Source organism: Clytia hemisphaerica, unplaced genomic scaffold (genome assembly GCF_902728285.1).
Source record: "Clytia hemisphaerica strain Z4C2 unplaced genomic scaffold, Clytia hemisphaerica genome assembly, whole genome shotgun sequence".
NCBI lineage: Eukaryota > Metazoa > Cnidaria > Hydrozoa > Leptothecata > Clytiidae > Clytia > Clytia hemisphaerica.
In genome coordinates, this window is record NW_027104248.1 from 727,340 (window position 1) to 740,471 (window position 13,132).

Sequence of the window (13,132 nt, forward strand, 5' to 3'; positions counted from 1 at the left end):
TCTACACCCCTTCACCACCAACTCATTAAAATGTAATGATGAGATGAGTTTTGTTGCCAACAATGATTCTGGTGGAATGTTTTTTAGGAATGGTGGGTAAGCTCGTTTGCTGGCAATTTCTACATTTTAAAAAGATTAATGTATAACTTTTTTATATATCCTGTTAAACCTACCTTTTTAGAATTTGAAAATCGAAAAATTGAAATGAAAAAATTAAATGAAGAAGAAAACGAAGAGTTTTTCGAAGAAGAGTATTTCACCTTTCAAAGCCCTGATCTCGGTAAAAATCAAACATTTTGGAATTTTTTTTGGTTCAGGTGATGTATCTATTTAGTATCTAAAAATACAATTTCGGAAAATTTGTGTGGAAGTATCTTTCCTTTAAAATATCCAAAGAACCGGCTATTTTCTCCACTAAATTTTCATACGAAAACAGCTATAACAATAGAATTCAAAAGAATACTGCAAGCAATTACAAATGCCAGGCTGGTCTAAACGCAGCCAGTATATGAATAGCGTCGTATGACGTTTTATTAAGGTGCATGTCACACTTATTCCTTAATTACTCATGATGTGATTACTTAAAATTCATTTTTTCAAAAGCAGTTTGTTCTTAAACATGTCAAAGAAGCGAAAACATAAGGTTTTATCTTGAAATTCTGAAATTGATTTTTCACTATGACCTAAGTTAGAGCGCTACCAAATCGTTTGTGACGAGGTTTGTGATAAGATTTCGTGGGAACTGATCAGATTCAAATTGAAATGTTTTGAGCTTACGGCGGGCTTACGGTGTGTTGGAAACACGGGGATGGATAGAAGCAGCAAGAGTACGCAAGGAAGAATGATACACTTCCTTACTGGAGAACTGCAAAGCTTCAAAGATAAAGGGTGGGCTTTAACATGCTTGTTATCGAAGTCGGAGTAGGTTTATTTTGGTAAAAGAACACACAGCTTATTTGTCATTGATACAATTTGTCAGATTTGTTTCTTCATCGGAGAGAGGCATAGATTTATAAGCCCGAACCAAAGGGTTAGATATCGGGCTTCAAGCCATCGCAGGCAAAAAAATGTGAATATCGGAAAAAATATTGTTGCTATTGTTTTCGAAAACCCGCGAAGCTTCTGATTGGTCAAGCGCTGAAATTCTATTGTAATGTTAGGTGACATAGGTAGGATTTCCTACCTCTAACCAGGGCACACTTTTCAGCAAAAGATTGACATCTAGCCCTTAGGGCTTTATAAATCTATCCCGGGGGGGGGGGTATTTAGGCAAAAATGGATGATGGGTATGTGCGGACGGTAAGGGTCGGTTTTTTCACCTTTCACAGTCTCTCTAAGGGTCGGAAAAATCAGAAAAACTTAAATTAGTCTCTCTAAAAAGGGTCGTAAAATTCAAGATTTTTAGGAAATTTTTTGATTTCCAGAAAAAAAATTGTAATAAAGTCTCTCTAAGGGTCACTATCCTGAGTATCAGAGCAGATCAGAGGTCAAGTTTTCAAAGAGAAAATATTCGAATTTATTCGCGCTGTGATACTCACGGTAAAGGGTCACCCCTCATTCGCCTCATTCGCCAACCCTAGTACCCCCCCCCCCCCCTGGGAAATCTATGAGGGACGCTCTATCTTACAATTCCTGCATTACTAAAAATAGACAAAAAAACGACAGATTAAAAAAAAACGACCAAAAAGAACGACAAATTTCATTTACGGATGATGTCCATAACTAGCGAGGCAGTTGTATCATTTTTCTCTTTTATTTCCTTAAATTTTTCCTTAACCGAACACAAAAAATAGCACGAAAAAAGATATGGATTTAGAAAAATGCTAGGTAACCTAAGCTATCCCCAGCTCAAAGTTTTCAAAATGGCGGGAAACGAACAACGAACAAGAGCAAGAGTTTAATTTTTCTATTTCACGAGTTCAACATATGTATCTAAAGACAGTTAGACGACAAACCCTACGATTCAAAAAATTCGGTATCAACTATTCCATCTTTTCTTGATAGTTTATTTCTTATATCAGGTACCCCTTTACTACCTAAAGTTCTTATTGCACTTCATAACAAATGACTTGATACACGATCCTGGACACCGCCGTACATTGTACGGTGTTGTACGGTGGGGCTTGATTTAAATGTCCGGTGGGAATTAAAGGTTAACTTTGAAAACACCGTACATTTTCCCCCCGCACATTAAATTTCCCACCGTACAATAGTACGGTGGGAATGTGATCGCGAAGACAATTCCGTCAGTTACATCAATATGCCTTCTTACCTGTCTTTAAAAATATAAATAAAAGTAATCACGGAAAAGGACGCGAAAAAAAAAGACATAAGTGTGAGAACAGAGTAATCAAACTCGTTAGAAAAAGTACCATTAGAAGTCATAAAAAATCAACCTGAATAAATGCAAACGAAATTCCAGAGAACTTCATAATTCCCCAAACAACATTACATTACTATCTCAAACTCCCATCACATAAATTTTGCAATTACGTCAGAGTAGACTGCGCTCGCCACCGAAGAGGTTTATTTGGAAAGGGTAATTATATTTTATTGTTTGTTTCTTTTTTAAAGATTTGCCGGGTTGGAAAAGTATGAATTTCTTTGTACATATTTTACCTACCCCAAATATTTAGGAGGCTGAGTTTTAAACAAATCGTCAAGTTGAAACGAACGATAAATGTATCAAGGTCTGTTTTATTTACCCCCTGGTGACTTAACAAAAGAGACTTAACTCGATGTTACAATCCAATTATTAAAAGTTTGTCTCGGCCTTTTTATAATGAGCGAGACATACGTTCTCTGATTACGCAATTTTCATATTGACATTTTCGAGGCATTTTGATGTAACTGTCCGTGGTCAAACTTAATGTATGTAACAAAGAAAGTTTTTCCGACTTAGAAGTTTTTCAGTAAGTCCGACCACAGTTGAATATCTAAAAATTTGCATGCTTTCTGAAACTGAAATCAAGTTAAAATGTTTTTGGTGGTGGTGAAATAGGTTAACTCGAAATCCACCGTACATCCCACCGTACCCACCGTACAACACCGTACAATGTACGGCGGTGTCCAGGGTCGTCTTGATACTCATCAGCTCTTTTTTGTTGTAATAATTCTGATCATCAACAATAACTTTCAGGGCCCGCACCACCTTACTTTTTTGCAAAGTAAAATAAAAAATTTCTCCTCTAATTATTTTTTTCTTTTCTGTGCGCGTACCAATAAAAACGTTTAGACCCTTTCTATAAAAAGGGGACAGATGGGCACTTAAATAAGTCTAATTATACTATTTTGTTTTAAACAAACAAACTTAACAGTTTTCTTTCAGAAAATCAGAACAAAAAGGAAGCTGTTTTAGTCAAATAAGACAGGTCAAAATTCGAAAATTTTCCGGCCTGTCCGCGCAAATCATGGTTGCGCCTCCTTAGTCATTTATATTTTTGTTGGCCCTCTCACTTTCAAAATCGTGGCGCGGGCCCTGAGTTTAGTAATTGGGTCTGGGCAGAGTAACCCATGACCTGTATTTAAAATAGGTTTTACCATTGTTTGGCTGTTTAGACTAAAACTTCTATATCAAGATTAGGGATAAATTTGAAGTGCAGGTTGACAGGGGTGTAAACTCTTGAAACCCTTGAAATTCCAAATTTTGTGGCCATTTTCAACCATTTCAACTTTCAGAAATACAAATTTTTTCCCACTGCGTGGGATACAAATATCAGTGTCAAGGGGATATTCCACACTCATTCTTAAGGGGTTAAGTTAACCTGTTAAATAAATGCCACTGGAATTATAGAACATTGGCAAGTCTGGGTGATAGAATGGGTGGTTGTAAAATTATCAATTATCAGTCAATGTAAAGCGCTGAAAATCAAAGATTTTCTCCATCGGGCCTTCCTTTACCACTATTATAAAAAAAGTATCTGTTGAAGAATGTTATTGAGGTTCTGTTCAAAATCAAGGGGATTGAAAAGACTGATTTGAAACCTTGTTTATAATTTTGTTAAAGAAAACCTCTTACTATAGGGGTATTTTATGCATTTTAAGGGAGTTGAGGATTCAACCTTGAGAGTTGAAAATTCAACCTTTCTTATATTATCATCAGATTTCCCTGAAATCCTTGAAACCTTGCAAAGATCATCTAAAAACCCTAGAAACCCTTGAAAGTTTGTGGTTCTAAACCCTTGAAACCCTGGAAAATTAGTCAAATATGACCCTTGAAACCCTTGAATTTGTTGAAAAAGAAATGCTGGCCACCATGGAAGTATTTTCCTAGGAATGACAAAAGAGCAGAAAATCCTTTATTGTTTTTGGGGGTACCTAAGACGAGACCAATTTAATTTGATGTTCTACAGGCAGATATTTAGCAAAATAAGGGACGGTCGGTCAGTCGGTAAAATAGAAATAAATTTTTCATTTGTCAGGGTTGTTAAAGTACCGAAAATGTTTTCCGAAAAATATCTGGTTCAAAAATTCAGTTTTTTTATCTTTGATGAAGATCATGATAAAATCTTTGTGTATGGAATGCTTGATTTTCTAAATTTTTCAATATCTTGAATTAATTATCAGCTTTATTCAAATTTGATTCTTACAAATAACTAGTGTGTAAATATATTGTAGTGGAAATTCAATACTGTATTATTATTTTTTGATTTTAGCAAAAATAGGGTCGGTCGGGCCCGTAGAACAACAAATTAAATTGGTCTTGCCTAAAATTAGAAAATTTTCAAAATTCCCATTTCGATTTTAATTAGCGTATATACACTTGCCTAATTGCGGACAATGTCTTTTTGGACACCTTACCTACAGCTAACTAGCCAGTCAAAGAAGTTGGTTTTGCTTTTAAAAAGTGTACTCCTAGGCTTCCATTATGATTTGATAGCTTATACCTGTTAACCCAGGGCTGTTTATTCTGAAAATTACAAAAGTTTGTTGTTGGACCTACCCTGGTGGAGGTCGACTATAAATTAACTTGTGTTTGTTCTTTCGTTCGTCTCTTACCAACTTTTCTCAGGATTGAATCATAGGAATCTTTTGATTTTTGGTGCAAAGGTGCAAAATGGTAGTGCCCAAAATGTGGCGTAGCCCGATTTTCGAAAAAAAAAAAAAAATTTGGCCAAATTTTGGCTAAAAAACAGGTTTTTTGGACTTTGTGAAAAATTGGATCATTAATTTTTTCTGATTTTTTGCATGAAAGTAGGGTACCATAGGTAGAAGATGGCTCAAGCAGATTTTGGCAAAAAAAATTTTGTTGGCTCAAAAAACGCATGTTTATCTATAAGAATCACTATTAATAAGCATACATCAATGTTCTTAGTCAAATTATTGAATTATTTATGAGATAGATGTTTATTTGCTCACTAAGGCTTACTTTTAAAGAATATGTGTCTTTAGACATGAAATTTTGGTTGCTTGGCGTGTATTCATAGGAAAAGTGGCCAAATTCAATATTTTTTTATAAGCACATTTATCAATTATAGGAATTAGCTTTTCTCGAGATTGGCTCTTTCATTCTTTATGATTTTTTGCACAAAGATGAATAACTATAAAACCTCGAATGTGACGGAGCCGGGTATTTGGAATAAAATTTTTGGGTAAATTTCAGTTAAAAAAAGGGTTTTTAGGACTTTGTGAAATATTGGATCATCAATTTTTTCTGACTTTTTGCATGAAAGTAGGTAAAAAATGGTTCAAGCAGATTTTTGTAAAAAAAGAATTTTCAGCTCAAAAAACGCATCTTTATCTATAAGAATCACTATTAATAAGCATACATCAATGTTCTTAGCCAAATTACTCAATTTTTTGATGAGATATGTTTTTTTGCTCAGGTAGTCTTGAATATGAAAGAATATGTCAATAGCATGAAATTTTGGTTTCTAGACGTTTTTTTATAAGAGACAAACAACTAATTTTAGTAGATTGTCACTATTTGTGTTCTGTTCTGAATGATTGTTTTAATGTTCACACTCACGTAGATATATATGTGTTAAATCCATAAAAGTATCACTTGTTTTCTTTATTTTTATAATCGCGGGCGCCCGGCAATCATTGCAATCATGTGGAATAAGTTTGTTATTGTTTATGCTATGTTAAATTATAATAATTCATTTCAACTTTCAAGAAAAATTTCAAGTGGAAGTTCGTTGGATTTTGTAGAAAAGAGACATCATCCAGAATTAGGGACAATGTCCGTAATAGGGAATGTTGGGAGCTTGATGTTTTTGTTTATATATTTTTTATTTAACGGCAAATTGAATATTTGAAATTTTTGTTTGGAAAGTTAGCCGGGAAAGGTTGAATTTTGTTCTGTTAATAAAAACTTTTTCATTTGATAACTTGTGCTTGAGATTTGATTGAAAACATTGAAAACCGTCCGGAATTAGGCAAGTGTACGCTACCAATAGAAAATGACATTTTTCCATGTTTCACTTTTTGCATCAAAATCTTCAAAATGAAATCAATATCATAAATAAAAACAGTGCTGCAAATAAAGGAAATTTCATTCCAAGGCCAGTAATTTTGGGAGCATAGCAAGAATAGTGTAAGCAAGGGTGTGCTTGGGACCCCGATGAACTAAAGAAATGTAATTAACATGATTATAAATTAGAAAAGAAGGCTATAAGCCTATAGCCTTCAAATTTTAATCCGTGAAAGTGGACAAGTAAGCTTCAGAATTGCCGGTAGAAACTACGAAATGACCGGTAATTACCGTTCAACGGCCGCCATTTGCAGCAAGGCCATGGGCACTGAAACAGAGGGCCCTGTGAAATACAGCAATCTGATTGGTGTAAGCTTACAACAGGAATAACTTGTCAATTTTGTGTCAACTTGGCAGCATTATCAGTTAGTCATACTAGGAAATCAAGCTTTCCGAAAAAACAAAATCAGTCATTCGGTTAGTCACACTAGCATCCTGCCAAAATGCATATCAAAAATTAATGCTGCCAAAGTGCTATATATATAAACACCCCCTCGAATAAACGCCCCTCTTAAAAGGAAATAAACGCCCCCTTCAAATAAACTAAATTATAAAAATAAATAAATTATTAAAAACTTGTGACTTTAATACTTCAATACCAGTGTTGATTGGGTTCGAAAAGGAAGATTTTAGTCATTTCTTGTAACCAGAACAGTTTTCGATGCAATTTTAATCATTGAACCAAACTCGTTGCACTAAAATCCTGATAAAGAACTAAAACAAAGGGTATTTTTGCTCTAAATATTCGACTTTAGACTAAAATGATTCAATAAACGCCCCCTTCTTTTAAACGCCCCCCCTTGAATAAACGCCCCCCCCCCCCCCCTTGAATAAACACCCCTCCTAAAATAGAAAAAATTAAATAAACGCCCAGGCATTCATTCGAAGTAATACTGTAAGCCAACCTTGAAAACTAATTTGAAGAACAACTTCCCAAGAAAAAGATCTACAGGGGAGAAGACACCCACCAAGGTCCGCGCACCACTGGATAGGCTATTTCCCAGAAATTTTGCCGGACCTCTAACACCAACCCATTTACAATACATATGCAAAATTATTTTTGCTTTAGTGTATATAATCACGACCTGAAGAAATCGAAGCGTTGTCTCGGGAATAGAAGGACAAAATTTGGTTACTTGATTCTATGATTTGATTTTTTTTAGAAGTCTGCCATTTTGTTTCATTTCAAGTTCTCATGCTTTGATTAGTTCCCAGGAATCCCTAAGAATCCTTTTTGTGGTGCTTGAAAAAGTACAAATGTATGCTGAGCAAAAGGAGTACTTGGAAAATGAGACAGTGACTTTGGATTTCTCAACAGTATGATATGAAGTTGTATTTAGTATAAAGAGAATTTTTGCCTCACCTAGTAGGAACTATATACATTGCGAGAAGAAATTAAAAACTCTCAGAACTGATAATACATCTCGACTGCAAGATAGCTTGTCCGTGTAAGAATATTTAAAACTGTTCTGTTGAAACATCCCAATGTGTACCAAATACTATTTTTTGTATTTTTGACACTTTTTGAAGTGAATTTCGACACATAAGTAAAGATCTAGGAAGCTTGAATAAGTGCATTTACAGGGTGTCTATGTGACCATGAAAACCTTGAAATTGGACCAAGCAACCTTTGAAAACCTTGAAAGTGAATGTAATATGAGAGAATTCCTTGAAAACCTTGAAAATACATGATTGTGACAGTATAGTCATCTTGTTTTGGCTTGGGTCCTCACAGAAGTTTTGGTCTATGTTAAAATTTTCTTGCTTGCTTCGCTCGCAATCTTTGTTTCTGCACTAAATACTGGTAGTAACCTCCATGTACCTTGTCAACACAGTCATATTCTACTATTTAAGTCTATTTTAGTCCTGAAAAACATTGAAAATACCCAATAAATGGTCCAAAAACCTTGAAAAAAAACTAAAAGATTTCCAAAAAAAACCTTGAAAACCTTGAAAATGGTGAAAATAATTATTCCGTAGACACTCTGATTTACCTTTATTAAATTCTAATTTAAGATATCTACTTTCTAAACATCATACTTTATTATATTTGTTCAATTTTAAGAGGCCGAAAACTTCTTAAGTTTTTCTTGGGTCACCCAGTATTTCAAACCCATTTTGCCTAGTATAATGAGGGTTTTTTTTGGCATTTTGCATTAAGTGCACTATCCGCTAGGTATTATACATTATGACTATGTGTTATGCATATTATGCATTTTGTATCATGTACTGCTCAGTCTCTTAACTTTTCAGCATAGCATAGCTTTTTTTGTAATCATTGTTTTTCCCCATGTTTTTCTTTTCCAACTTTTCAAGTTTATTATTTATCTTATCCAGATATTTATTTGCACTAGAGGGGTGTTGAAAACATAGTTTCCACAATACTGGCTTCATTGTACACTGAAACCCCTTTAACCACCTTTACCTTTCAGTTCAAAAAAGAAAATGAAAAATCTCTACCAAGATGAGCAATTTTATACATCCGTTGATATTTACATGCTGACTGATGGACTAAGATATGGATACAAAGTTTTTCGAGAACTCATTGCACAACAGAAGAAAATTGTAACAACCATAACTGAAATCCAGGACGAAGAAAATGAAGGAAATAAAGGGAATTTCTCCAAAACGTTCAAAACAAGTAAGCTGAGTAATATTAATTTTTTTTTCACTATTATTCACATGCTGGGATTGGTTTGAATTTAGTAGGGTTATCAACCCTGAAGATCAATCCACTTGAGACTTGAATGATAATATTGCAATATTCGATCTACTTTCGAGCCTACAGAAATGCTGTAAAAAGTTTCAATGACTAATTTAACGTCCTCGCTCCATGTGTGCTATCAAAGTGGTGCAAATTTAGCTTTATTACATCTTTGGTTCCTAGTTAAAAGTTTTTTGGAATAGTATAATTTAACACGGATGAAATAATATTTATATTCCAGTCAACCACAAATTCAACACATCGACATACGAAACCATTACAGAAGTGGCTGCTGATATCCGAAGACTTCTAGAAGAAATCTACAGTTATCTTGGCACTGACCATTATTTGTTCAGAAATGTTTTAACGTTGGAGAAAGTTATGGAGCAAAAATTTGCTCTACTACCGAGGTGTGTTTTCCTGAACAAACTATTTCTTGATCCTTTTGTTTCTAACATTATTGCATATGAAGAAATTAATCTGTACTGTACCCTATAGTCTAGCAATACTACTGTATTACACGCACTATAAACGACTCCAGTCTAAGTACACTACAAAATCTTTTAAACTTACACAGTTTAGTTATTTAGATTTAAGGATTTAAATGTATTCTTTCTTTTAGAACTTACCGGGATCAATGCTCAATAGAATCAACAAATATTGTTTTAGGAAAAGGTTTTATTAATCAGCAACTTTGTAAGTATTGCAATTTAAGCAATTTTCACGCACTTTGATAACAAGATTCTAAACTTATTCTATGTTAATCTTTTGTTAACAAAAAGAGATTAGAAACACAAAAGAAAATTGAGCTTTTCATTATTCCATAGATAGCACTCGTCGTCGAGGTAACAAAACAGAAGGCCATGAGACTCCGATCCTTTTCCAAATGAAACATGAGAAAGAGATTTTAGAAAGAGAACAACGTCAGCGAAAAGAAGAAGAAAAAAGAAAGAAAATTGAACATCTCAAGAAAGAATACGCAAATTTTGAAGATGAAATGTTGACCGGCCAAGTATTGAAAGAGTTGAGAACTTGTTGGGAGGTAAGTCGAACACAACAATGGTGCAGTTACACAGAAAACTGACTTTAACTTCCAACAAGAAGCTGTTAAGCGACATTATGGCCAAGCGACATTTTAATTGATTATTGATTATCCGTACTGATTGTTGCAAGGCGCCATTTCTTCCAAAATGAATTTGAATTGACATAGTGTAGTGCTGCTTCATCAAAAACGGACATACTCGACCACTGACAGCGACATGCTAATGAAAGGCTCGATGCTGGGCTGAAAAACTTTATGCTAAAGGTCACGTTCACATGTGAGAATTGTCACTTTCAGACTTTATTAACACTACACAGTTACCAGAGTTTACAATTTTTGAAAGCTATTAAATTTTTGTTCACTAGATCCCTTGTGTTGGCATCCTGATCTACATGCTGCAAGACTTTTTTGATATTCGTGACTTCAACTACACAGAATTCGAACTTGGCTCCTTGTACATGGAAAAAAGTGGTTTGTTCGCCAGAATTCTTGAAGCAATATTTTCCACTCCTCACCAGAGAAAAAGGTATTTTCTTAAATTCGATTAAACTGGAATATATCTTTTTAGCAACTGAAAAAAAATTGCCAATATGTCACAAGACTTGAGTGATATTTCTCACCAAAGCAATGCATTTTTAGATGAAAGCATTTTGTTATACTCATCTTTGACACTGCTGTGACATCTTCCAATTTTCAGGTATAAAGAAAAAACACTGAGCATCAAGAAGCCACCCAAGTTCGAAGTTTTGTTTGAAAAGTTGAATGCAAGAATAACAAAATGGTATTCCACCGCAGACTATCAGGGCGCCGAATACGTAAAAATTGTTTCTGTTTTTTCCCTTATTTATGCTGAAGATTTAGACAGTTATTCACGTCAAGCAGCACTATACAATTCAATATATTTTCTGAAATTATCGAGAACCTTCTTTTCGTGCCACAGCATTTTGTTTCATTTTGTTTCATTTTCTTCGTTATTTTTTTAGGCTACAGAGAAGTTTGGTTTTTGCCGGACATTCTTCAATTCAATAGGTATAGCGTTGTTGTTGCTTCACCAAAAAAGACATCCAAAAGTCTAATTTCTGCTATGTCACTGTTTCAATTGATTTTTTTCTTGGAACGTTTTTGAAATTTCTGGTGATTTGTTTATAGGTGAAGACAATCCACTGACGGACGTGGAATCGTTTGCTCAGTTAAGATTACAACAAAAAATGACTATCATGAAAGCTCTTTGCGAATCCACTCTTGTAAGTGCCTATTAATCTTCACAGGTTTGCAATTTAATAAATATAATTCTTTTAGTTCGCTTTTTTATCCATAATTTAACCAAGGCTAAAATCTTAGAAAAACTTAAATATTGCCCAAGCATACGCTCAGTTTTAGTTTATAAAATTTCTTAAATCATGTATGATATGCAATTCGCCCCAATTAAACAGAGCTTCATGTCTATAATAAACTTGATTTTTTTTATTTTGCTCAAATTTGCATTCAACCCTCAATTTATTTCCAGCATACTGATGAAACAATGTGTCAATGTTTAGCGAACATTCCAATCTTACAAAGACAAGACCTCTACCTTGGACAGGACAATGAAAAACATTCATATTACTTTTTCCCACAATTCAACACAACGGACGTTCGCCTCTTTAAAAAATATCATCAAACGAAATCTAATAAGAACAAAGTTGAGCATGAGTATGAACTAGTAGCCTGGGACCTAGTCTCCCTTGATGAAATTATAAAAAGGTTTCAAAAGATACGGAAAACGAAGAAATCGAATTTATATGATTTACAGCAAACAATGGAGGCTCTACATGAGGAACTTAAGGGACGAGAAAACGAGTTTAAGAGACATAATGAGAAAGCGAAATTGTCGTTCATGAAAGATTATTTGGCGGGCGAAGAAAAAACAGTGGATGAGGATAAAGATGGAAACGATAGTGAAGATTCCGAGAAAAACGGACAAAACGAAGAAGGTATTTATTTTAGAATTTGTGCCTAAATTTTTTCCATACAAAACTCAACTTTTTTCACTGGTTCATCTGTTGAATTCTTACCTAGAGTTAGTATGTATTAACTATGTATTATCAGGCCCATACATAAAGTGAAATTCTTTTTAATCTCCAGCTGATATCGTTGACGGCAAAAATGGATTAGAAGTTAACGAAGACGATGAAAAGCCGGTGGAACAAGAAAAGATAAATGGTGAAAACATTTCTATTGTTGATAACGGCGATTCCGGAAACTCAGAAATGGAAGTCGACGTGAATAATGGAGTAAATGATGAACTGATGAACGGTTTACAAAGGTCTGAATCGAAAGACGATGAGTCTGGGGAGAGTGCTGACTCAGCTTCATCTGAAGAAGAGATGGAAGAATCTGAAGAAGAAGAAATAATTGAAAGTGAAAGTGAGGAGGAATTGGTGCTAAGCGAAAATGAAAATTTGAGCGATGCTGACCTCACCTGATTTTGCAATGTTTACAATGTGTTTTTTATGTTATAGTTGATCACCAATCAGTCTCGTTATGTTTTGTTTCTTGACCCTATACGGAGCAATTCTAAGTTTGAAGAAAATCCTTTGGAATAGTTTTTTTAAAGTTTGAATACGTTGTGAGTTTCTTTGTCATATTTGACGTTTTCTCTTATGTTGTTTACAAATGTAAATGGGCCTCCCCTCAGTGCATTGACACTGACTTGAGCAGGGGTCAGCAATCAGATGTCAAAATTTAAAGTTTTTACCATCAAAAGCATATATACTCGTTTAGTTGAACGTTATTTAGTAAGAAAAGTTTTATAAAAAGTTTTAATGTGTATTTATTTATGTAGCATTTTTATTGTGATGGCATAGGTAGTATCAAAATATTTTAAGCACTTTTTTTTGAAAAGTAAAAAGAAAAGCAATTTTACAGTTAT

General features: G+C 34.2%; 1 protein-coding gene across 1 annotated transcript; it reads left to right on the forward strand.

Annotated features, from left to right (window-relative positions):
• Positions 1 to 1,863: 1,863 nt before the first annotated feature.
• Positions 1,864 to 13,131, forward strand: LOC136816468 (uncharacterized bromodomain-containing protein 10-like). The gene is made up of 11 exons (XM_067072796.1): positions 1,864 to 1,889; positions 8,908 to 9,116; positions 9,421 to 9,589; positions 9,802 to 9,875; positions 10,007 to 10,221; positions 10,587 to 10,747; positions 10,919 to 11,036; positions 11,205 to 11,250; positions 11,371 to 11,465; positions 11,729 to 12,194; positions 12,346 to 13,131. Exons 2-11 carry the CDS (start codon positions 8,921 to 8,923, stop codon positions 12,684 to 12,686), a joined length of 1,881 nt encoding a protein of 626 aa, XP_066928897.1. The 5' UTR covers positions 1,864 to 1,889; positions 8,908 to 8,920; the 3' UTR covers positions 12,687 to 13,131.
• Position 13,132: the final 1 nt, after the last annotated feature.

Coding starts and splice junctions, on each gene's coding strand:
- LOC136816468 (XM_067072796.1), top strand. CDS start 8,921: ATGAAAAATCTCTACCAAGATGAGCAATTTTATACATCCGTTGATATT. Junction 9,117..9,420: donor CTCCAAAACGTTCAAAACAA/GTAAGCTGAGTA, acceptor TTTATATTCCAG/TCAACCACAAATTCAACACA. Junction 9,876..10,006: donor TTTTATTAATCAGCAACTTT/GTAAGTATTGCA, acceptor ATTATTCCATAG/ATAGCACTCGTCGTCGAGGT.